Raw genomic sequence first — 22,874 nt, forward strand, 5'->3', positions numbered from 1 at the left:
ATGTTAGATAATCCGATAAATTACTAGCTAAATTAGCCTAATTTAAACCAGTATAAATGTCCAAATCTAAATATATTGGTTAAATAAGAAATACATAAAAGAAATCTTCAACAATAATTTTGAATGTTTGTTTATAACGCCCTTAACCTCCAAGCGCAAACCTTTGACCCGTTTGGTTAAATAAAACTACTAAATAACAGAATCATCGTATAAATGCGAAACAGATTCTGGCTCTGTTTTGATTTGCAGTCGATGAGCTTTTACTGCGACAAAATATCCCTGACGTCATTGCTGCGCGACTCAGCAGCATGGCTTCAACTTGACAGGTTGGGATCTCGGGTGGAAAACGTTTAATATAAATTTCAGCAATTGCACTTTTAACGACATGGCAATTACCGGGAGTAACGACGACTCTTTTGGAATAGATGTTATTATTTCTGAGGAAGATAAAACGGCGCCATGTTGTCTGCATGGTAAGACTAAAACGGTTGCAGCGTAACGTTAATACCATTGCGTTAGCAAGTCTTGGACTTGTTTTATTTTTTACACATATATGTACATACATATTTTTTGTCAGAATAATTTTTAACGACATACAAAAATGTAATTTCTGTAAAAATCCGGCACATGGATAAAACATGAAATATTAAATCAAAATGAGTTTAGTCTACAAGTCAAGCTGATACAAGTTAAGGTTGTTTTGATTATAGAATTGGACATGGGAAAAAAATATTAAATGCATGCCTAGTTTAGCCGTGAATATTCGTGGAAGCATTTAGCACGATATAATAAAATGATTAGAAACTGTAACTTAATGTGTTTTTCGAACGAGTTTGGCGGAACTTTCAATGCCAGGGACATTAACATAACATTAAAAAAAATAATAATGTCACGTGTCTTTCGGCAGGTCCAACTTTGTTATTTGAGAAAGTTGGCACAGGAGGAAAGAAAGGCAGGAGGTTTTATGCCTGCTCTGCCTGTAGAGACAGAAAAGACTGTAACTTTTTCCAGTGGGAAGATGAAAAGGTAGGCTCGCTGAGTTTCTATCTGTCACTAATAAGATGTTGGCCTAATAAGTAATTTAATTACACTTTTTCTTTAAGGTGTCAGAGGCCAGGCTCTCTGCCAGACAAGCTCAAAACCAGTTGAGGGGACCTCCATTCACCCATCAGGAGTATTGTACCAGGTAATAACATCACTTACTGTACACTTCATCTCATCGTGGTCTCGATTTAAGAAGAGTCTGCATATCACACCCCTACATGACAGGCTTCAGTAAACAATTCACTTACAGATCTCTCACTAAAAAATACAAACTGTCTTCACTTAAGCAGGGAAACATTAACCCAGACAGCTGTAAAATGACAACAGGCTTTTTGATAGGGAAAAGTCTGTTTTCATTAAGGTTAATACAAACGTCAAGCAGGTGGCTCTCATTGCTGCCATCTGTGGGTGGAAACTCTGATGCAAATACTTCTATATTCACTTAGTGAAACAAGGCCACCCACACTGGTTATTTATATTTGGAACCTGATTTATGCTGTCTTTCTACAAGTTTTAAGTTGCTCCAAGTAAGATGTCCAGATTACGAAATCCAAATTTCCATATAAAAAGTGAACATATTGACTGACTTCATGACTAAGTCGGACTTGTCCTCAGGTTCAAAAAGTTTGCCTCTCTCCCACTGGATGAGAAGAAATTCTGTCAGGATTGTCAGATTCTTCTCTTGCCAGGAGAGCACGAGAATCACTCCACTCACAGATGCACGGCCGTCACAGCAGCTCAGCTGAGGAGGCCCAGCATGCTGCTGCATCCTTTGGACAACAAGAAGAGCAACGCCCAGTACCTGTTCACAGACCACAGCTCACATTTTCTGCTCAACACCTTAGCTGCTCTGGGGTACAGGAAGGTGCTGTGTGTGGGAACACCAAGGTAAGGGGGAGGCCTAGTTTACCTAAGCTCTAAGAAAAAATATTTGTTGCGTGGAAAACTGTGCTCTATTCTCAGCTTCTCTGGGATGACTTTTGTTGTGTCTGCCCTAAAGTTTTTGAATTCAAAAGAAGTTTATATGAATACAAATAAATTAAATATGTTGTTTAAAAGATTGGATATCTTAAATTCTACTGTAAGCAAAAGCTTGGGGAAAGGGGGGCGGTAAAAATGTCTTACGTTATTATTGTTATTATTATAAAACATTTACATAGCATTGCAGTGTTTTCCATTAGGTTTGTAGAACAAAAAACACAATATTCTTAGATTTTGTTTAAAATTTTTATTTGTCTTATATCATTATGTCACAGAAGTCACATGATTAATTTTTTATAAAAGTTCCGCTCAGTAATGATTTCTAATGTTACTAATGACAGACTCCAGGAGCTGGTCAAGTTGCGAAACCTAGAGCAAAAACACAAGCCAATGCAGAGTCTGCTGCTTGACATTGACTTCAGGTAAGTTTGTCAAATTTTGTATTAGGCTACTCTGAGTAAATGCTAAATATGGAACGTGCACGCATGAAACCGCCTGCATATGTTGTCACTATCAAGATAGATTCTAGATCCCTATCTCTGGAGAAAGACTGCAGCATCATGCAGTTCTGAGGTGACAGAGTTCCAGGTGGTTTGGCCATATCTGGTTCTCTGGTGGTTTCAGAAAGCGTATGGCCGGGTACAGGGGTTCAGTGAATTGATGATGAGCCCTGTCAAACACCGGCGTCATGGCTGCGGAGAATTTCTGCAGTACAGCCATGGTGTCGGCATCATAAAAAATCAGCTGGCCCTTGTTGTAATTGACCCACACTCCCACCTTTCTAAGTGGAGTTTGCCCCACCCCGGGACACACCACATGCCGGTCGTTGTGCCAAGCCCACAAGTTCCTGTTCCGGAGCTCCACGCACCACGATTTTCTATTTCGGCCCAGTTTGGCGCCTTTATCTCTACCCTTCCTCTGCAGGCTTGCGTAGGCTACACCAACAGCCCAGGCCGAGCAGCAGCGTACGTCCACCTCCCAGTAACTCTGACCGGCTGTAATGGGAGAGGAGCCCAGAGCACAGCACACCTTATCAAACTGGAGAGGATGCTCCAGTGCAGGGCGAGCAGAGCCTGAGAAGGACATGGCCTGCCCCTGTGACATCACTGTGATTTGACTGTGGCAGGTCTGCCTGTCAATCACCATAGGGAAGGAATCTTAAAGAAAACAGAGAAAGAGAATCTTTAGAGTCATCGAACGTCAAAGCAAGTTCAAAACTACACAACCAGCTTATGTAGAAATAATCTCCTCCATACCTAACAGTAGAGTCTTCCTCTGCAGCTGGGCTTTCAGGTTTTTGCAGATGGAGGATAAAGTTTTAAGAAGCCTCTCAAATCTCCCTTCATTCAGTCGGATTTCTTTTTCAGAGGGGTCTGGCTTCTTGGGACTAGAGGATTGAGCAAAGGGATTCTGATAAGACAGAGGGATCTAAAATAAGACCCCTGAAAGGTTTTTATCTAACAATGCAGTGTTTTACCTCAGATTGTCAGCACAAACCTTAAAAAGAGAAACAAACAGAAACAAGGATGAAAAAAATGTAAAGTACCTTCAGTTACTAAGTTTTTAGTAATTTACATGGGGATCAGACCTTCCCATCCTCCTCCTCTGCACAGCTGTTGCTCAGTGTTCTCTGAGTGCTGCTGATGCTCTTGGTGACCTGGTCCTGGTGTTGCTTCCAATTTTTCAGAACCTGGTCCAGCCTGGTTCTGGTCCTTTTGAGGTCCAGCTCCAGAGAGTCCAGGATGGCCTGCTCATCCTGCTTCAGGATGGCCCGCGTGTTCTCAAAGCACTCGTGAACTTGCTGCTTCTTCATCTCTGTGCTCTTCTGCAGGACCATGTTAAATAATCCCCCAAGGATGTAGATGTCATCAGCCTAATGTCAGTGGTTTGATGTGTGTATACTAAAAGTAGTAGAGGTACCTGATCCCATACTTACAGAGAGATCTGCTTTGCGCTTCTTTAGGGACTGGATGTGGGCCTCAGTCTTGGATCTTTCTGCCTGCAGCTCCTCCAAACATCTGGAAAGCTGTTCCTGCAGTTACAGTTAAAGTAAACGCACCATCAAGTTAGATTCACTGAATCTTTAGAGGGCATCAGTGGTTCAGTTGGTAGAGGGGTTGGCAGTTTGCATCCCTTTTTACGATCTCTTTCTACCAAACCATGATACTTGACCTGTCGCCAATTAACCTCCCTTAGGTGTGAGATGTTCCAACAAATGTGTTTTATGCAAATACCCTATCAGACCTTTCTTGGGAGTGTGCTCCTGGAATCAAATTCATACTGAGCAAGTTTATTTTTTAAAAATCAATCAGGCCTTTCAGTCTCAACATTTAAGATATTGTCTTGTAGTATTTGCAATGCAAAATATTTTTACATGAGATCCAAACTCTACAGGGTTGTATATTAGAAGTTCAACCTATATATATATATATATATATATATATATATATATATATATATATATATATATATATATATATATCTTAAGCATTTATCAGTTTTTCCTCAGCCTAAAGATGATGCCCTGCCCCAACTCTTTTTGTTTTTTTTTTTAAAACCTTAGATGAAATTCTTGGAGTAGCAGGTGATTTCTGACTTTCAGTTCATTTTGAAGAAAGGGAGTGAAACCATTAACATCACTAGACGGTCAAATATTCCAGTGTCGTGTTTTTACCCGAGAGGGCTGTCCAGGTTTGGCTATCTTCCTCTGTAGTTTCGGTGATCGTGGGAAAGGCTGAACAACTCCATCACTGTTGGAGTCCAGAGGAGTGAAGCTCAATATGTCCTCTGGTAAAGTGTAGATGCCTGCAGAGGGCACTGCAAGACCACTCTGCACCGACTGTTCCACACCAACAGATGAAGACTCTTTTTCTGCCATTTCTGAGGACTGAACCAAATAAAGAAGAAATGTGAAACGTCTTCCTGTATATTCTCTCAATTTTGCACCTTCTGAAGCATTTTTCTGTACTTTACCTTCAGAATGTTTGCAGAGCAAACCACTTCTTTGGGTTTTTGTAAACACGTCTGTTTTGAGTCAACGCCAAGATTTACAACCGTGTCTACGACTTACTTAGTCTGCAAACTGTATTTCGCATTCCAGTGTGGCACACTTTAAACAGATTGTGCAGATTTTTTTAACATTTAGACATCTACACATTCTAAAAACAGGATATCTGTCATGCACAGTCAACTATACACAAAACGAGTTTTTCTTTAAACATGATTAAGTAGGATTTTTGTGATTCTTACCTGAAGTCTGCGTGTCTGCCTCTCGTGTCTGTTTCTGTAAAAATGTGAAGAGAGGGTGTGTTCCTGTGTTACAAGCTGCAGCCTGCAGATCCCACTCACTGAAATACCTTATTGTTACCAGGATACACACCTCAGGATCACTGTGTGGATGCTGGCTTTCTGTGTACTTACTGAAGAAAACAAGAGCAGGTTTTAACTTATCTGCTGTGTGTCCTTATTAGACAAGCAAACAAAACATATGCTTCTGTTTCAGATATGCTCAGTTCTACAGCCAGGATGAGTTCTGTCACTACAACATGTTCAACCACCACTTCTTTGGTGGAGAGGTAGGAGTTGGATTTTCATATTACAGATATCACTGTGAGTTATAATACGTTACAATAAAGCTGTGTCTGTGTCTCTCAGGCCTCCAGTTCAGTCCTGCAGGCCTTCCTCGCAGAGTCTGATGGGGAGAAAGTAGTGATGGTGGCCGACCCTCCTTTCGGGGGCCTGGTGAAACCTCTGGCCAACAGTTTCTCTCTGATCTCACAGACCTGGAAGAAGTTGCAGAGTTCTGGTTAGTGTCACTGCAAAATCTAAACTCGATAAATGTAAACTGCAAATTACTAATGTAGTCGGAAACTACCAATGAGATTTCTCAGATGTGTGTTTAAACCCTTTGAAAAACTTGTAAGGAGTTGAAAAAGAAGTATCCCAATATAAGACGGGCTTTTGAATGGAGCATAGTACAACTCTATCAATAACCTTTGATACTGTGGATCAGGTTCTGCTAAAGCAAATGCTGCTTAAATATTGGGCTGTATGACCAAACAGTATGCTGGGTTTTAAACGTTCTATCACATAGTACTCAAAGAGTGAAAGATAATTAACGTAGTTCTAATGAGCTTAATGATTTAGTGCTGTGCCCCAGGGTTCTGTACTCTTACTCTTGCACCATAGAAATAATTGGGGTGTTTTTGCTGAACATACATATATAGCTGTGCACTGTCACTCACAGATGTCCTTCATAAACACCACCCTGTGTTTGATACCTTGAAGTTTGCAGTCAGTCAAAAGAAGCATGTATTAAAGCTCGGTCCCAATTCAAACTCTGTGGTAAATGATTCAGTTTTTCTCCGTTCATAATCCATAAGCATTATGCCATAAATACCCAGTTCCTACTTGTATATACTGTAGTTCTCATATCATGACTTGAAAGGCTACATGTTCAGTAGCATTACATTTGTGTAAATAAAGCAACTTTGTCTTAAGCTAAAACCAGTATTTATCAGCTATAAAGTAAAAAATGGTTTTGTCCGCTTCTGTCTGTCCAGGCCATATTATTTCAGAAGTCAGCACAATTTAGTGAGTGATAAATCTGCCAGTAATACCAATTTAAACACTAGATTCCACAGTTTGATACCAGCATTGCAACTGTAACTAAATGGATCAGGCTTAGTGAAGAGTACATTCGTTAGCCATAATGTCTGATAGAGAAGGCTGCTGCTCACTGGGGTTGACTTAAACACTGTCTACTTGCTGGTTTGCATATTTTAACCTCCCATACTCAAAACCAATGAGAAGGTCCAGACACATTCTGTGACACCTTTCTTTTTCTTGTACGTGTCAGAAAGTGTGCGGTGTTTCTACTAATTGTCTGTGTGTTTGTAGATCACAGTAACGCTGACATACCCATGATGTGGATTTTCCCATATTTCTTTGAGCCCCGAATTCTGGAGTGTCTCCCCTCTCTCTCCATGCTGGACTACCAGGTATATTAGCAGTATAACAGGAGATTGGTTTACCCTTAGGAGCCTTGTGATCTTTCTTGGTTTTATTGTAATACTCATAAGAACTAATAAGAATGTAGTGATCCTATAACCAGTTAAATAACTATAAACTTAATGGGCACAGTGAGGTGTGAGGTTTTATTGTTATAATTGCTAATCTATATAAACGTTTTCAGGGACGTGTGAGCTGGACTACAGTGAATCACAGATCCAGTCTTCTGCTTGGCATCATTTTCTGGCATTAGATGAAAAGAATAACAGGCTGTGTTTTATTCACAGGCTATACTGTGTCCAGGTTAGGTTTTGCCTGCGTGGACTATAAACCATAAAGTCAATATTTGGTTTTGTTTCCAACCAGGTGGACTATGACAACCATCCTCTGTATAAACATGGGAAGACAGGAAGGAAGCAGTCACCAGTGAGGCTGTTCACTAACATCTCTCCCAGAGACGTTGTTCTCCCCAAAGAGGAGGGCTACAGGTATATATATGTCATATATTATATAAAATATTATAAGTGGATTCTTAAACTTTAAACTTTTACAATTTTGACACATACTGTATGTTAGCCGGCCCTGGCTATATGTCGAAGTGTCCCTGGGCAAGACACTGAACCCCTAACAGCCCATTCCCCTCCCCAGCTGTGCAGTGCCGGTCCAAGCCCGGTAGAAATTGGGGAGGGTTGCGTCAGGAAGGGCATCCGGCGTAAAAACTGTGCCAAATCAACATGCGGACAATGATCCGCTTTGGCGACTCGAACTCACAGGATAAGCCGAAAGGAGAGATTGGGGTTTAAACAACACCTTAGTTGTAGTGGAAACACCTGCACCAGTACTTTGATGCAGATATTATATGTGAATATATTCTATATTGAAGTCCTTGAATCTTTGTTTCCTCCTGCTAGATTCTGTTCCATGTGTAAAAGATACGTCTGGTCCCTCAACAAGCACTGTGATAAATGCAACATCTGTCCATCCAAGGTGCTGTCATTGAAGCTTTACATAATTTTAATTTTGCTCACTCTGATGAATGTAGTCTATGAAATTTACATGTTAAAATGTCCAATTCTTCTGTGTCCCCAGGATGGTCGTGAATGGAAGCACTGCTCGACATGTGAAAAATGTGTGAAACCATGTATGCAAATTTCTTTCATCTCACATACTTTAGCATGGTGTAAATGACAAGTAAAAGTCTTGACATCACTGCTTAACCTTTTGAATTTGTTTACATTTTTGTCCTCTAAGCGTGGAAACACTGTCAGGCCTGTGGGCGCTGTGTTCTACCAGACCACCCGTGTGGCCACAGTGAAGGGAAAGAGGGCTGCTTTAACTGCGGCAGCCTGCAGCACAAACACAAATCCTGCCCTCTCAAAAACAGCCACAAGAACAGGAGGTGAGTCAGAACATTTTCTGTCCATCAATGTGCCAATCTGGTGTAATGTTTGCACATCATAACTTGTTCTTCTGCCTGTGTGTTTTCCCCTCCAGCTATCGCTCCAGTGCCAAGAGTGGAAACAAAAACGTATCCCATCCTCCTCTGCTCAAACCTAAAGTTAAGGGGAAATCTGGAGCAGCTCGCAGAGCAAAGAAGGCTGCTCTGGCACAGTGAACTCCGTATTCATGTACTGTCTTGTCAGTTGCGCGGTCGGAACCTGTTGCAGTCTTTCTATTGAAACGTAAATGACTGTTGTTAACAGTCTTAACTGTTTCTCCAATAGAATAACAAGTAATAAAAACAGAATTTGCTTCAGCCAGATTTGATATTAATGCTGCATGTGGCAGCTCTTTTTTTTTCGTAATAAACATTTTGTTCAGTGCACAAAAATCGCACCAGGACAAAACTGCACATATTTCCTTGCTACAATGCGATATACACTATACACTCACTGATCAGCCACAATATTAGGGAACCTGTACAAATTCAATTCAGCAGCTATGCCATGAATTCTACCTTTACATGGTTAGAATTTCTCTGTTTTTCAGCTTGAAAAGAGTCAGAAAGGAAAAGTACTCTTTGTTTATTAAGCAGGTCATAGTGGGTGGCGGATTTGCATTGGAGTTCATTATATTAGGAGGTTTCGTTCTAATGTTTCAGCCGCCCTATTTAAAATGAATGAGGAAGCCAAATTATTAGAATGGCCCTGGATTTTCCGTAACGGACAGTGCAGGTGTACTAAATGTTGTGGCTGATCAGTTTACACTACTTTGTTTTTGGCCACTTGAAGGCAGCAGAATAAGCTATAACCATAAACCTGCTGCAAAACTTTCCTCTTTACAAACCAGACAGAGCATTAGCGTTAACATTCACTACTCAGTTGAAAGCTGTCATCCTGTAGATGAATAGAGAGTTATATAGTTCATCACTTTAAGCTGCAATAATCAGTTTGTATATATCAATGGGTAAAAGTAGTACACAGAAAAGAGTTTGTTGTGGTGATGAACCTAATGCTAATTATTGAGCTGTAGCATTTTTAGCATGTTTGATTCAGTCTCATCAATCTTGACCTTATTCCCAGCAACAGCAGGCAACTGCTTTCAGGGGTCAAATCTTTGATAAAGCCACTACACATTATGCTAATATTGCTTTTTGCCTACAGGTCCATCTATTTTCTAAAAACAGACTGTTTGATCTTTCATTTTGCAGTGCTCACTCAGCTTTTTTCTCTGCCCAGCTATTAAGTGAAATTCCAAATGGTTTTCAAGATTTTTTTATTTTCGTAAATGTTCTGCACTTATATAGCACTTTTCTACCTATTGGCACTCAAAGCACTTTACACTGCTTCTTATTCATCCATTCAAACCGATGACACTCACCAGGAGCAACTAAGTTGGGGCTCAGCATCTTCGACATGTGACTTGGAGGAGCCAGGGATTGAACCAACAACTGCGAGATTGGTGGACAACCGCTCTACCTTCCTGCGCCACAGTCGCCACAGTAGGCTTGATATTCTTAACTTAACCAGACCACAGGACATGAGCCAAAATCAGTTTGCAGTCCTGCTTCCTAATGCCATGATGCCACTGAATGATGGCAGTGTTGTTAAAGTCTTCAGTTTTCCCCATAACGCTCACATGGAAACATTTGCCAAAAAGAGCCAGAGAGTTTTATAGTGGTCACTGCATCACTGGGAGTCATGTGTACATGTAGTGCAGGAAGTGTTGACATTACACCAATTATGTCTAAGTGTACTAGACATTCATTTCCTCTAAGTATGATGGTCCCATTGTTCATGTCCACACGCACACATACTGGTTATGAGATCTTCCAGTGGAACAGTGGGTGTCCTATAAAGCAGATAAATAGATATACAATACATCCTGCCAGAATCATGAGCTTTACACTGCGATGAACAAGGTTTGTCTAACAATACAAAGATTTTTTTTAAATTTGTGTTAGACAGTTATTTCAAATAATTGAGGCAACCTATCTCTAAACAGTTTGGTTACTCTGTAGAATTGTGCTGTCAGCCCAAAATAAGTTACGTTTTCTTTTGTACATAGTGCCTGTGTGTTTCAAGAGTCACTTTGAGCTGTAACTAATATAACCATAAACATCACTGTGGAACATACGAACCAATGGCTTCAGAATCCACCTTGTACAGAGCCTGAGTCCATTTCCAAACCTCAACCCAACGGTGATGCTTGTTTGACGTTAGTGCTGCCAAAGGAGCTTATTACATCCAAAGGTTTGCTTTTTTTTTTTCCCACCAGCCTTTTGCACCAATAAAGTCATGGACAATAAGAAATTGGATTTATTAATGCAAACATACTGTTTTTGGTACCTATGACTCAGATGATCAGATCACATTTTATGACCCATACTAAAATCTAACAGGTACACACATAATAGTTGGGAATGGCTTTGTTTTTTTATTGCTGCTCCTATGGGTGGTCAAACAAATGTATAATATATCAAATATATAATTATATAATGTAATTTCTTAACTTAAAAAATGCTATTCCCTGTCTCTTTAATTTGTAAAATTGTAATTATTTGCTCTCATCCTTCAGAAAATGTGTGTTTTCACCTTGGTGTACTGCCCCTATAGGCCAGAAACTGCCTTGCCTTCACCAACCAGTCAAGTTGCAGTTTAGAAGCATGTTTGCCCCAATACGTATTCTAATCAGTTCATCCTTCAGTCTAATTGGGTGTTTGTCCAAATGTAATCCCACTCCCTCCAGGTGTTTCTTATGTAAAGCACTGAAGAGAAGTGGACGGACATGACATTACTTCCTTTAGTCCTAGGACATGGACAACTTGAAAGCTATCCAGTAAGTACTGCAAAGAATCACATGGAGTTAAGTCATCATACTCTGACACATAATTGAAAGAGTTTTAAATGATTGGAAAGTCTTATGAATCAAAAAAGATCTCAAGAAAAAAAAGAAAGAAAGAAACCAAGAGATATAAAATATACAAACTGAGGAAGAAAAACAAAAGCAGGAAATTCAGACAGAAAGCAGCTTGTGCCCAGCAGAGCGTTTAAAGAAGCTGAGCACTGGTGTGTGATTCAAATGCTAAGCAGGCAGAGGAGGCTCTGCATGGGTCACTCTTGGTCTCTATGAAATGGAAATAATCGTGGAGAGATGAGAAACGGGAAAGAAATCCAATTAGATATAAGATAAAATGGGAAAGAACTGAGCCTTCCACCCTTTGCTCGAATAATTTTATTTCTCAATACATCAAAACGATAGACCAAGGCTGAAGGCAGGTCTATGGCGCTAAAAAGTAATGATTTTACTTAATGTTTAAGGCAAATGCTTCTGATATTAAAGAGCCTTGTTTTCTCTTGATGATATTTGTAGTGTCCGGGTAACCAGTGACGTGTAGCATATCTGTTTATATGCTGTGTCTTATTGCTGTTTTTGGGGCTGTTTCCCTGATGGTTTTTTTTATTTATGCTACAATGTTTTATTTCCTTTTCACATTCCAAATTATTAGAATCATGCAAATCTAATCTCTTGGAGTCAGCTGCTTTGGCATTAGTCTGCAGCATCCCAGTTGACTAATAGCATGAACTCACACTCGGAGTCAACTCCGATGTTTGGACTGGCCGAGCTTCTCTGAGCACACCAAATCCCTTAACAGGAAATGATGTTGTCAGTGGCATCGTCATCAGTACACTGGGTAAACATTACAGTAGAACGTTTTTCATCATGTACGAACAGAATAAACATGATAAATGAGCACATACCGAACATCTCTAAACTCATAAATGGAATTTAGCAGGTTATAAAAGTTTTAAAAAGTAGTTACAAAAGACGAATATGAGTGGAAAAGAGGTTAGAGAATATTTAAAACAAGATTACATTAAAAAGCAAAAGCAAAGGAACATTTGACACAACTACACTGATTATATATGTACCTATCATGTACAGAATCTAGATTTTTATGAATATACAGTATGAGAATTTCCAGAAAATAACATAGTAACTAGAGATCAGGTGAAAACCAGATCTCCAGACCTAAACCAGACCTAAGACCAGAAGCCCACATTATTTATTTATTTATTTATTTATTTTTGGTGTAATTTGTACATTTCATTGTCTTTTTAAAGAAGTACAGCTCAATACATGGGGCAGACAGTTATATGTTTATCTGTATGTGTGGTCCAGGGTTTGGTCCACATTGCTGAAACCCCCTGTTTACATTTGTTTGGCAGAAGCTGCTTTAGCTCCTAAACCACAGCCACCGTATTGGTAAATCCATATTCATCTTACCACATGACGGGTTACCACAGAAGGGTTTTCAAATCATAATTAGACCGATAATTCAGATTTCTATCGTACAGTTTATAAATTACAATTTGAAAGAATAATATACGTGATTAGAATTATTACAATGCGGACAGATTTATGTTTCAAGGTTTTTATATATTAATGACACTTCAAACATCACATCAGTCCTTTAGCAGTTCAAATGGTTCATTGCAGCTTATTAAAGATGATGGGTCAAAGAGATCAGCTGCTTTATTCCCACTAAAGCAGTGCTTTGTAAGAAAAAAAAGCTGAAAAGCAGCGAGCTGACAGAAGTGTTGTTGGTTCCGTTTCCATCCTGGCTGAAAGCGGTTTCTGTCTGAATCGCTGACCTTTGAAGTAGCTTTTTCTGCAGCTTTAATCTGTGAGAACAAAGACACAATGTACCCACCCGTCACTGCAGGTGGCTTCACACACACACACACACACCTGCAGACAGACGCACCCCTATACACACTTGAAAGCAAGCAGACGTATGCAAGACCCACCATGTCAACATGTCATGTCAACATACAAGCTTAGCACCTCCATTACAAACAGAGGGAGGCTTCCAAACAAACACAGTATAACCAAAACCATGAGCTGAATGATGTCAAAAATCAACAGTTTAGCAATAATCAAATAAAATGTTGATGAAAGCAGTTTTCAAATGATTTTTAAAAACAGATCTTTGCGCACATGCATGCTGAGATTTCTCTGAAAATTCTACCAACATAGTTGTTGACAGTGTACAGAAGCAGTTTTTCCAACACTGAAACCTACTGGCATTAGCTGATTGGCAATCAGTGTTTCATTCATGCTTCACAAGCACTCGTTGCTTTTAAATATGGCCATCGGCTGACTGGCCACAATCGCATTCACATAAATTATAAATCAGTCTGTGTGTGTGTGTGTTCGTGTCCAGCAGAGTGACAGTGCAAGGCGAGAGACAGCAAAGACACATGCAGCTGATCCACGTGGGGAAGACTTAAGACATTGTGTAAATCACATTTTCAGTTGGACCTCACGCTGAATGAGGTGCGATCGCCCCGTGAACTGGTTATAATCTCTGCTTTCATTCACTCTTTCTGGCTGCACTCTTTAGTTATGCACATCCCCAGTAGGAGAAAACCGATTAGAAACCCAGTTACACGTACACATGACAGAGTCTCCAACAGAACTCTACCTGGGGAAACCAGCTTTCCCTTATACATGACACTTGAGAATTCTGCTTTCCTGAGAAAGCTGTCTGTAACCCGGTTACTTAAGTCCCTGTAAACACGGCCACAATGATTATAAAACTCTTGATATTTTCACACCTTACATTACTTGCAACCGAATGATAATGTCCAACGTGTTTAGTGTTGCGTTGTCCTCCTCTTTGTTCTTCCTCTACACCTCCTGCCTGGCAGCTCCAACCTCAGCATCCTTCTACAGATATAGTCACAATTTCTTCTCTGAACATGTCCAAACCACCTCAATCTGGCCTCTCTGACTTTATCTCCAACACATCTAACATGAGCTGTCCCTCTGATGTCCTCATTCCTGATCATGTCTACCTTTGTCCTCTTCATCTTCCTCACCACCAGCATCATTTTACACACCACCATCCTGTGTTGTCTGGCTACACTCTCCTCTACCAATACTTTACAGTCACTGATCTCTTTCAGATTACAACGTCTACACAAGATGTCGTCCACCTGAGAGCTTCTACCTCTGCTCTTATACGTCACCCTATGTTCCTGCTTCTTCTGGAAGAAAGTGTTCACTACAGCCATTTCCATCCTCTTTGCAAAGTCAACCACCATCTGTCCTTCTGTGTTCCTGTCCTGAAGACCAAACCTGCCCATCACATTCTCATCACCTCTGTTCCCTTAACCTACATGTCCATTAAAACCTGCACCAATCACCACTCTCTCACCTCTGGAGATGCTCTGCATCACTTCATCTGACTTATTCCAGAATTTCGGCTTCTCTTGTAACTCAAATCCTACCTGTGGGGCAAAACCACTAACAACATTGAACATCACGCCTTCAATTTCCAGCTTCAGACTCATCAAACAGTCTGATGGTCTTTTTCACCTCTAGAACATTCCTCACCGACTCGTCTTTCAGGATAACTCCTACTCCATTTCTCTTCCTATCTGACCCATGGTAGAACAACTTGAACCCTGTAGGTGAAGTCAATTCTAATACAAGTTTTATTTGCAAGTAAAAAGCTGTATGAACTCCTCTCACTCTATCCTGAAGATATTTGTGTTTAGGATCAAAAGATGGATATGAGATAAATGTTCCAAATCTCAGGCTTTATTTGAAGTTATTTACACACTGATATGTTAAACAGCATAACAACATAAAAGTCATATCACACACATTTTTTTAAATAATGGGACATGTGACTGACCAAGTTATCAAGGTGTATAGTGTGAAATTGATTGTTGAAAAATGAATAGCTCTGAGTGACTACTTTTAGCCTTGGGTTCAACCTGTGAACTGTGAATTTGTTGTTTAAAAGGAAAAAAAAACAGGGAGCTGTCTGAGCAGCCACTTTAAATCAGCACAAAGAAGGAGAAAATCCCAGGCATTTCACACACAATGGCTGTAGCAAATACAAAATTTTTTATGTAACCATTGGTGCACTGAGCAATGTACACAGAACAGGTCAGCAGAGGAAAAAAACCAACAGGTGATAAGCTGTGAAGAACAACACATGACAAAAAAGCCTGGAGGTAAACAATCATGTGATGTCAGTGAGTCACAGGGTTGATAAAGTTATTGCAAACAATCTGCAACCAAATATTGTTTCATTTTCTTTATTATAGTTTAAAGTTCCTTTACTTTTGATCTCGTAAATGCAGGTCATCTGACAAAATATGTGCTATGTTCTATGTATAAATACCATCAACTTTTTTAAAATCCATCTTTTGATCTTAAACTCAGATATCTTCAGTGTACAGCTGGGACAATGCCCTGGTTCTGCTCTTCCAGTACTTGGCAGAATGGAGGATGTGTTTACATTTACCTCGAAAACTTGGAGAAAAGGAAAACTTTTAAACTATTCCCACTTAAGCATGATTGGCCACAAGAGTCCTGCTTGTTTTTCGTCTTGTTTGCCACACAGAGACTGATTTGCACCTGGGACCGACCCTAGTTCAGTGACTACTGATCCCTGAGGTATGACTGCACGGTCACATGGTTTTGAACTTTTAAAAGCAATAAAGAGAAGAAAATGACTTGTCATGGTAATGAATTGAGGACAGGAGTGGTGTCTCACTGCAGACAGCCTCTCTACAGTTCATACACAGGCTTTATGCTGGAGAGAAGGAGGAGGAGGAGGAGGAAGGGAGGGGAAAAGGACGGATGATTGGAGGGGAGAGTGGTGTATCACTGGTAAGGTCCCAAGTGTGGGACACGTTTAGCATTTATTATGATCCCATCTCAGCTTCCATCATTCACTTCAAACTTTTTCCCTTTCCCCTCGAGTTCCAAAAAAGGATACCGCCAAAAGCCAGGAACAGGAGGGAGGGGGTAAAATCAGAGAAGAGAAACCAGAATAGGAAACCCCCTTTGCTAGAATCCATCAGTGCATTTTGTGTATGTTGTGCTTGTGTGTGTGTGTCTGTGTGTGTGTGTGTGTGTGTGTTGAAGCTGCAGAGGCTGCTGAGCAGAACCAGGAGGACTTCTTTCCACCGCTATGGGGTGAGTACGACTCTCAAGTGAGGACGGGGGCTGCTGGGTTATACAGACCACGACCGCATTTACCCATGACTGAGGTTCCAACTGTCTGTGTGTGTGTGTGTGAGCGAAGGAGAGAGATGAAGCAGGAAGAGTTTAGGGATTTTTTTTCAAGTAGAAGAGTTTATGTGAAACTCGTGGACTGTAAGGAAGCTAAGTGCTCAGACTGTGTGTGTGTGTGTGTGTGTGTGTGTGTGTGTGTGTGTGTGTGTTATGTGAGCAAACCTGTTACTATAATTGACTACATAACAGAACAATCTGAGTATGAGTCTGTCTGAGTGAGACTTGCTCTAACAGAAAAGTGGTGTTGGCATTTTAAAAAACCCCTCTCAGAGACCGCTGTCTCAATGCTGCATGGGGAATTTCAACTTCGGGCAAAAAGTGTCCAAGGCAGCCTTGTTTTCCCTCCATCTGTGTCCAAACTATTTATCCTCCAGCTGCACGGCTTCATTACACCAGTGTCAGACTGAGTTGTGTCAACCCTCACACTTTGGCAGCTCCTCCTCTCCGTAGATTTTTCATGTTTCACTGCTCCAACCCACTGATTCCAATAAAAATAAACACATGCCGTCACTTACACAAACAAAACAAAGCAAACCAAAAAAAAGCTTGGCGCAGATCTCGCTGTCCAGTTTTGCTCGCACCAGTCACAACAAGGTCGTGGGACTTGTTGGGCTGAATGTGAACCGTGTCCAGGAACCACGGGGACAGAGCTTAAAAGCTTAAGTCAAGAAATTTTAACTTTTGACCCCATTTTTTAAAAGTGGATTATTGTGATTCGCTGGTTGAGCTAAGGGGGAGTGGAGATTCTGGTTTGTGCACTGGTCAGTTTTACAGTTTTTCGTTTGCATCCTCTAACCTTTGCCTCCTGTGATTTGGTTTCTTTTTCACCTCTTTAAGATAAAATGATTTTTCTTCTCTTACATAACATCTTAGCATGAACATGGAGTTTCGTCAATTCTTGACATTTTTCCTCTTATCTTCAACTACAGCTCATCAGCTCTGATGGCTTAGAGAGGCCAGAACTGTCTGCTACCTGAGCCTGAAGATGAGTTTGTTTCTGACTATATAAGGCCTCTGTCTTCTGTCCCCTGGCCCTGCTCTTCATTCTGCAATGTAGCCTGCTTAACAGTGGAAATATCTCAAGGGGCCTTTTTTGCTTTGTTTTCATCACATAGGATCAGAGATGTTTATCTTTAGGGTTCTTTTTAAGTGATGTGGGAAGTGGATAGGATGTAGCGTAGGGCTGCTTTGACTCTGAGCCCTGATGTGTGTTTGGTTGGGACAATATGAGTCTGGTGGGAAATGAGTCAAAGGAGAAACTGGCCTCGCTACGTAACCCTCTTGAATATATTATTAGCATTCTGGTAAGAAACTTTCTGCGGATGGTTTAAAGTAACACTTATATGTTAATGTGAAAGTTATTGTCGTGGAAGTGAACGCGCAGAGGATCAGCAAACCTGCAGGTCCATCCAGAATAATTTTTACCCATTTTCACTAACTAAGCACTAATATACAGACATGCAGACGGGCAAGTCAGTACTGAAAATGACACAGACGTATAACCAAGCAGGCAGAAAGGCACAAAGCACCAGTCAGTATGAGCAAAGAGTCGAGCCAACAGACTGGAACAAAGGCAGTGACTGGTGTTGTGTAATTAGACTTTCTGTGTGAGCAGGTGGAGCTAGAGGGTTTAAATAGTGGGAGAGTTGGTAAGAAAACGTGGAACAGGTTTGTACGTGGGTGAGGAAGGTCATGTTATGGGGAGTAGAGGGACATTTTGGGAGCATGTGAGGGTTTTAAGGAGTATGGAACTAGGTAGATGAAGACAACACAGGAAGAAAAAGTCTGGGTCACAGGAAGTACTGACATTACCTCTTCAAAATAAGATATAGAGTATGCAGTAAAAAAGAGAAAAAGGTATCTCTACTTTAGCTTTATTTTACTATAAAAGCTATAAACACTTGGAAAATTTAAATTCTAGAACGCTGGGATATATTTGTCTTCCACTGCCCTCTAGTGGCAGACATTCCATTAATACAGCTTTAACCCAGCAATTCAAAACAGGCATCATTTATATGGCAAATACACTCGCGTCTCTGCTATGACTGAGGCCCTGATACATCTTTAACCCCTGATTGGGGTTCAACTATGTGGACAGCAATGTCTGTTTATACAGGGATACATTTGTTCTTTCTCTAGCTGGGAAACAAAAAAAAACTTTTGGGTGTAACAGCTTGATTAATGGCCCTGCTCTTCAGCTAGATTTAGATTAGGGCCAACAGGTCCTGCTTGGAATTTAGGACTTTCTATTGGGGAACATATAAGCAAAGGCCATGTGCTTTTCATCAGTCCGGGAACAACAATTACATAATAAAATTAGAAAGAAATCTGCATTCTAGTTGTTTGGTTCACATTTCCTCTGTTCCCGTTGTCTGACTTCGCTTGCTTCTCTCTTCTTTAGTGTGGCCGCAGCCATTTCTGTTGAGGTTACATGATTCACTTATTCCCTGTGGGGGTGATAGTGATGGAGCCAAGTTCCCATTATGTTCATCCCAATTTTCCATTTCAGGACGCAAGCTATTCCAAGCATTGCTTTGTTAAAAATAAACCTCAAAAAGAGAGAGAGAGATGTGTAATAGCAGAAAAAAAAAAAAAAAAAGTGATGCAGAGGGGAGGGAGCTGAATGAAGCCAGGAGATGTGGAAAAGCTGTTCTACGCTTGGCTTAGCTGATCTAAATGTGTGCGAAATGTGGCAGACTGTTCCAACAACTACTAGAAAGTATAGATTTCTATCCTTGACTTGGGATCAAAACACAGGAGGACACTGATTGAGGTTTTCCCACTTGTTTTTCACGCTTTAGCACCTACGAGTACTTTTGAAATCAACTCGGCTTACGACAGAGCGCCGTGTCTAAAAGAGGACTGACACTAAACAGAGCACATTCTGCATGGCACCTATCAGAAGCTACAATAGCAGGACAGAGCCTGACCAGCTGGCTAATGGCTAGAATCTAGGACATGCTTCCGCCAGACAGGTGAGGTGTCAGCCAGATGGCGCCTCAGCGTTTATGTGAACAGGGAAATTGATTCAATAAATCTGTGAATGAGTGAGATATTAAACAGAATCATGGCCAGGAGGAAGGCAAGGTTGAATTTGATAGCTTATTACAGCCGTGACCATAGACGTCTCTGACACAAAGATTTACAGTCACAGCTGCTGTATATCACTGATAAAAAGCGCTCACAAGTCCAGGAAGGTAACCGCGCTGTTATATAAGCTACTTCGTGTCTTACACTGTCATGTTTATGTACAGTTGGATAGATTCATTGTTTACATCATAGAGGTCAGAATATTCTAAAAAGATTCTAAAAGTACTTTAGAATAATACAATGAAAATCCAGGACAAACTATCAGCTTTTTGTTTGTCTGTTTGTTTGTTTTTCTTCCTTTCGGCTCATCCTGTGAGTTCAGCGTCGCCACGGTGGGTCTGCATGTTCATTTGGCTCTTTTTTTTTTAAATGCTGGATGCCCTTCCTGGGCACTGCACAGCTGGGGATGGAGATGGGCTGTTAGGGCCTCAGTATCTTGCCCAGAGACACTTCGACATCATATTGACTGGGGATTGAACCACTGACCCTGTCACATCTATATTTAATAATACAGACTGATGAGGCCTGAGTATGATGAGTATAATGATTACAGCAAGTAAAACCTCTTTGAGTGTTTACATGGAATGAATGTTACATGAATGTTGTTTTAAGTCACACACAAAAAACCTGAACCTTTGATTTTGATTTTAATACTGTATTTGGTCTTATGTTTTCCAGTGTAGAAATTTGATTGAGTATTTAACATCCTCAACAAGTTGCTATAGTAACAGAGATCTTTGCCCCCTTTTTTATTCAAAACAATTTTTATTAGTTCTAGTTTTACTCTGACAGTTTGTTCACAGCACAAATGCAAAATATGGTCGACCTAAATTATTTATTTTTTTTAAAGTTGAGATTTATTGCTGCTAACTTCATTAGTAAATCCATTACTGAATAGAAAGGAACAAGGTGTCGTGTTTGTCGATCCCTACCTGACAGGTGCATGTCTGAACTCTTTGGAACCTAATTTATTTCTGATTTGTCTCTTTAGCTGCTACTGTAAATGCAAGTTTCTAACTAGGTGTGTAGAAGGTTGTGTACAGGCAGCTGGAAACAAGGCTGATAGGAACAGTGAGCTGAGCTAAGTTGTATTCTTACATAACACTCAAGCAAGTTTCTTAGTGACTCTTTTGGTTATTTTCTTGGTCACATTTTGGAAGATGTGTCCATGTTTCTTCCATTGTCAGATTCACAGTTGGTACAGGTATCACTAAACATCCCTAAATGTTTTTATATCTCTCTCCAACTTTGTGACGGTTGAAGGCTGAAAGTTGTTTTCTTGATCCAATTGTTTCCACCAAGCAGTTATAACCATCTTCTCCTGGCTTCAGGCCCAACTCCTCCCTCTTTCCTCTGCCTCCCTTAACCTGCAAGCAACTATATTTCTTTCCATTGCAATTGTTTCACACTACTGTACTACTACTGCGACAATCTTCCACAATGACTGCGCCACGAGACCCCCAGCTCAATCAGGAGCATCGTCTTTCCCTCCAAATGAGCATGTCAGGCATCAGGGATTTTTGAACCACCTTGGAAAAGTGTCGTTTTTTTTTTTTTTAGGTCCATCTCATTTCCCACAATTGTGCCACTTCAGGAAGCTTTTCTTAAACTTCTTTGGTGTGGGTGGCTTCTCCCCCTCTCTGATGGACTGGATGAATGGGGTTAGTCTTGCATGAGTCTGACTCTTGTTCCATCTCTTCTACTCCAAAATGCCAGCCATTGCTTTGTGGACTTTATCATCATCTGTATCTCCCGTTGCTAAGGGACATCTCACACCCTGCCTTGAAACTCTCTCTCCATAGAAGTTGCATCTTAGCTCTTCTCTCAAGTTTTGACAGGGACAGTCTGGGGTCTCTGTACTAGCTGTTATTGCAGATAGATAAAGGTTTGCAGGTGATTTATCAAAGTAGAGGTTGGTGTAGTTGAAGGATTTATAATGGGAGTCTGCAGGTCACAGACATGCGATTAATGTTCATTCTTTGAGTAACTGTAATAACAGGGTTTCCTCAACCTTACCATCCCATAGTTGCCATGCAAAGATACTAAATTTTAAAAATATTAGCAATGGATGCAAGAAAAAAAAGCAGTGATTTGTGTCTGGTGACAGTGCTCTGGTGCTCTGGCAATGTAGAAAATGGGATGGTAACAAAGGTCAGTGGGGGCCACTTATAATTCAAATCCTTGGAAATGCTGATTCACATAGTCAATTTTAGTGTCACGAATAATTTATTAATCTCAAAAACAACCAAGCATTTTAGTCTCCGGATTTTAAGAACTCTATTCCCAGTTTGAAACTGATTAAACTGTACAAACTTTATGGTTAACTTTGTTTTAAACACACAATTTCTGAAATATCTACCAGTGTCTCTAATATCTCAAGCCTTTTTCACATATGAACTCTGGACCATGTCTGGAGAAACAGGTCTGGACATCGCCTGGAGTTGTCTTTTTACACGTGTAACAAACAGTGGTAGATTGTCTGAGTCAGAATATTGAGAAACATTCAGTGAGAGGTGGCACCTGTCCAGAGCACAGGAGGCACAAACACGATAGAAAAAAAAAATGCTGTAATGTCTGAGCTGTGTAATTTGCGTTTTCACATGCTGCTGCACCGATAAAGTAGAAATGTAGTGTTCGAGCTCATGTGTAAAAACTGCTGGACCAGTTAGTCATTGTGTTATGGAATAAACATTTGGTCCCACTAAATTTTTTCCATGAACATATGAGTAGAGCAACACGTGGTCCTTTCCATAAGTCTTGTTTTCTGCCAGCCCATGTCTCCACAGCTGAGGGTTACCTGGCTGAGCATCAGCATGCAGAACAGACCTCCCCAGGTCGTAATGAATATAATGGATATCCAGGACCCACTCTCCCCCAACACATTACCTAACACCTACTGCTGGCTATTCATCAGCAGCCTGCCACACCAGTGCTAATCCAGTTAGCTGAGCAGATTGGAGCCCACTTAGGGAATAGAGTGCAGGAGTGTACATTTTCAGCTAATAAAATGCCACTGAAATGTGGCTGCAGTGATTTATTCTCTTAGCGTTCACTGTGGAGATGTTCAATATAGGTGTTTTTGGCAGATAATACTCATCTTTATCTGAGTATTTATCTGTTTTACAACTAGGAGGTTCCACCTATTTATGTAGCCAACAATGTGCTGCTCAATTAACAATAGGATTGTATTTATTTTATACTTTCGGCTC

The 22,874-nt window shown here is 40.5% G+C and overlaps 3 protein-coding genes across 5 annotated transcripts in view; 2 read left to right on the plus strand and 1 right to left on the minus strand.

Moving 5' to 3' along the window:
- The first annotated feature begins 278 nt into the window (after window positions 1-278).
- On the plus strand, window positions 279-8,791 carry zcchc4 (zinc finger, CCHC domain containing 4). The gene is made up of 13 exons (XM_067524873.1): window positions 279-473; window positions 908-1,026; window positions 1,104-1,186; window positions 1,660-1,932; window positions 2,367-2,447; window positions 5,528-5,600; window positions 5,680-5,830; window positions 6,925-7,025; window positions 7,402-7,523; window positions 7,947-8,022; window positions 8,125-8,176; window positions 8,287-8,434; window positions 8,530-8,791. The coding sequence occupies exons 1-13, from the start codon at window positions 386-388 to the stop codon at window positions 8,648-8,650; spliced, it is 1,488 nt and encodes a 495-aa protein (XP_067380974.1). The 5' UTR covers window positions 279-385; the 3' UTR covers window positions 8,651-8,791.
- si:dkey-219e21.4 (nuclear factor 7, ovary) lies at window positions 2,272-5,482 on the minus strand. Its single transcript, XM_067524874.1, has 7 exons — window positions 5,275-5,482; window positions 4,700-4,912; window positions 3,962-4,057; window positions 3,614-3,850; window positions 3,503-3,522; window positions 3,282-3,412; window positions 2,272-3,182 (listed from the first exon to the last, which is right to left on the minus strand). Exons 2-7 carry the CDS (start codon window positions 4,901-4,903, stop codon window positions 2,584-2,586), a joined length of 1,287 nt encoding a protein of 428 aa, XP_067380975.1. The 5' UTR covers window positions 4,904-4,912; window positions 5,275-5,482; the 3' UTR covers window positions 2,272-2,583.
- A 7,436-nt stretch (window positions 8,792-16,227) lies between the features above and the next one.
- Window positions 16,228-22,874, plus strand: part of pde5ab (phosphodiesterase 5A, cGMP-specific, b) — an 88,377-nt gene continuing 81,730 nt past the window's right edge. Inside the window, exon 1 of one of the 3 annotated variants that reach the window (XM_067523829.1) lies at window positions 16,228-16,476. In XM_067523829.1, the coding sequence (XP_067379930.1) occupies window positions 16,472-16,476 (5 nt within the window). In that variant the 5' untranslated portion in view covers window positions 16,228-16,471. Of the gene's footprint in view, window positions 16,477-17,190; window positions 17,337-19,302; window positions 19,551-22,874 lie in introns of those variants that run through there. The other 2 variants (XM_067523830.1, XM_067523828.1) reach the window with 2 other exon arrangements.

The sequence above is a fragment of the Channa argus genome, chromosome 12, assembly GCF_033026475.1.
Source record: "Channa argus isolate prfri chromosome 12, Channa argus male v1.0, whole genome shotgun sequence".
Lineage (NCBI taxonomy): Eukaryota > Metazoa > Chordata > Actinopteri > Anabantiformes > Channidae > Channa > Channa argus.

Bases quoted from the DNA above. Each gene is read 5' to 3' on its own strand.
- zcchc4 (XM_067524873.1), top strand. From the start codon at position 386: ATGGCAATTACCGGGAGTAACGACGACTCTTTTGGAATAGATGTTATT. The intron at 5,831-6,924 runs GTTAGTGTCACT...GTGTGTTTGTAG, and splicing joins GAAGAAGTTGCAGAGTTCTG to ATCACAGTAACGCTGACATA. The intron at 7,026-7,401 runs GTATATTAGCAG...GTTTCCAACCAG, and splicing joins TCTCCATGCTGGACTACCAG to GTGGACTATGACAACCATCC.
- si:dkey-219e21.4 (XM_067524874.1), bottom strand. From the start codon at position 4,903: ATGGCAGAAAAAGAGTCTTCATCTGTTGGTGTGGAACAGTCGGTGCAG. The intron at 3,523-3,613 runs GTCTGATCCCCA...TCTCTTTTTAAG, and splicing joins CAGAGGAGGAGGATGGGAAG to GTTTGTGCTGACAATCTGAG. The intron at 3,183-3,281 runs GTATGGAGGAGA...GTTTTCTTTAAG, and splicing joins GAGGAAGACTCTACTGTTAG to ATTCCTTCCCTATGGTGATT.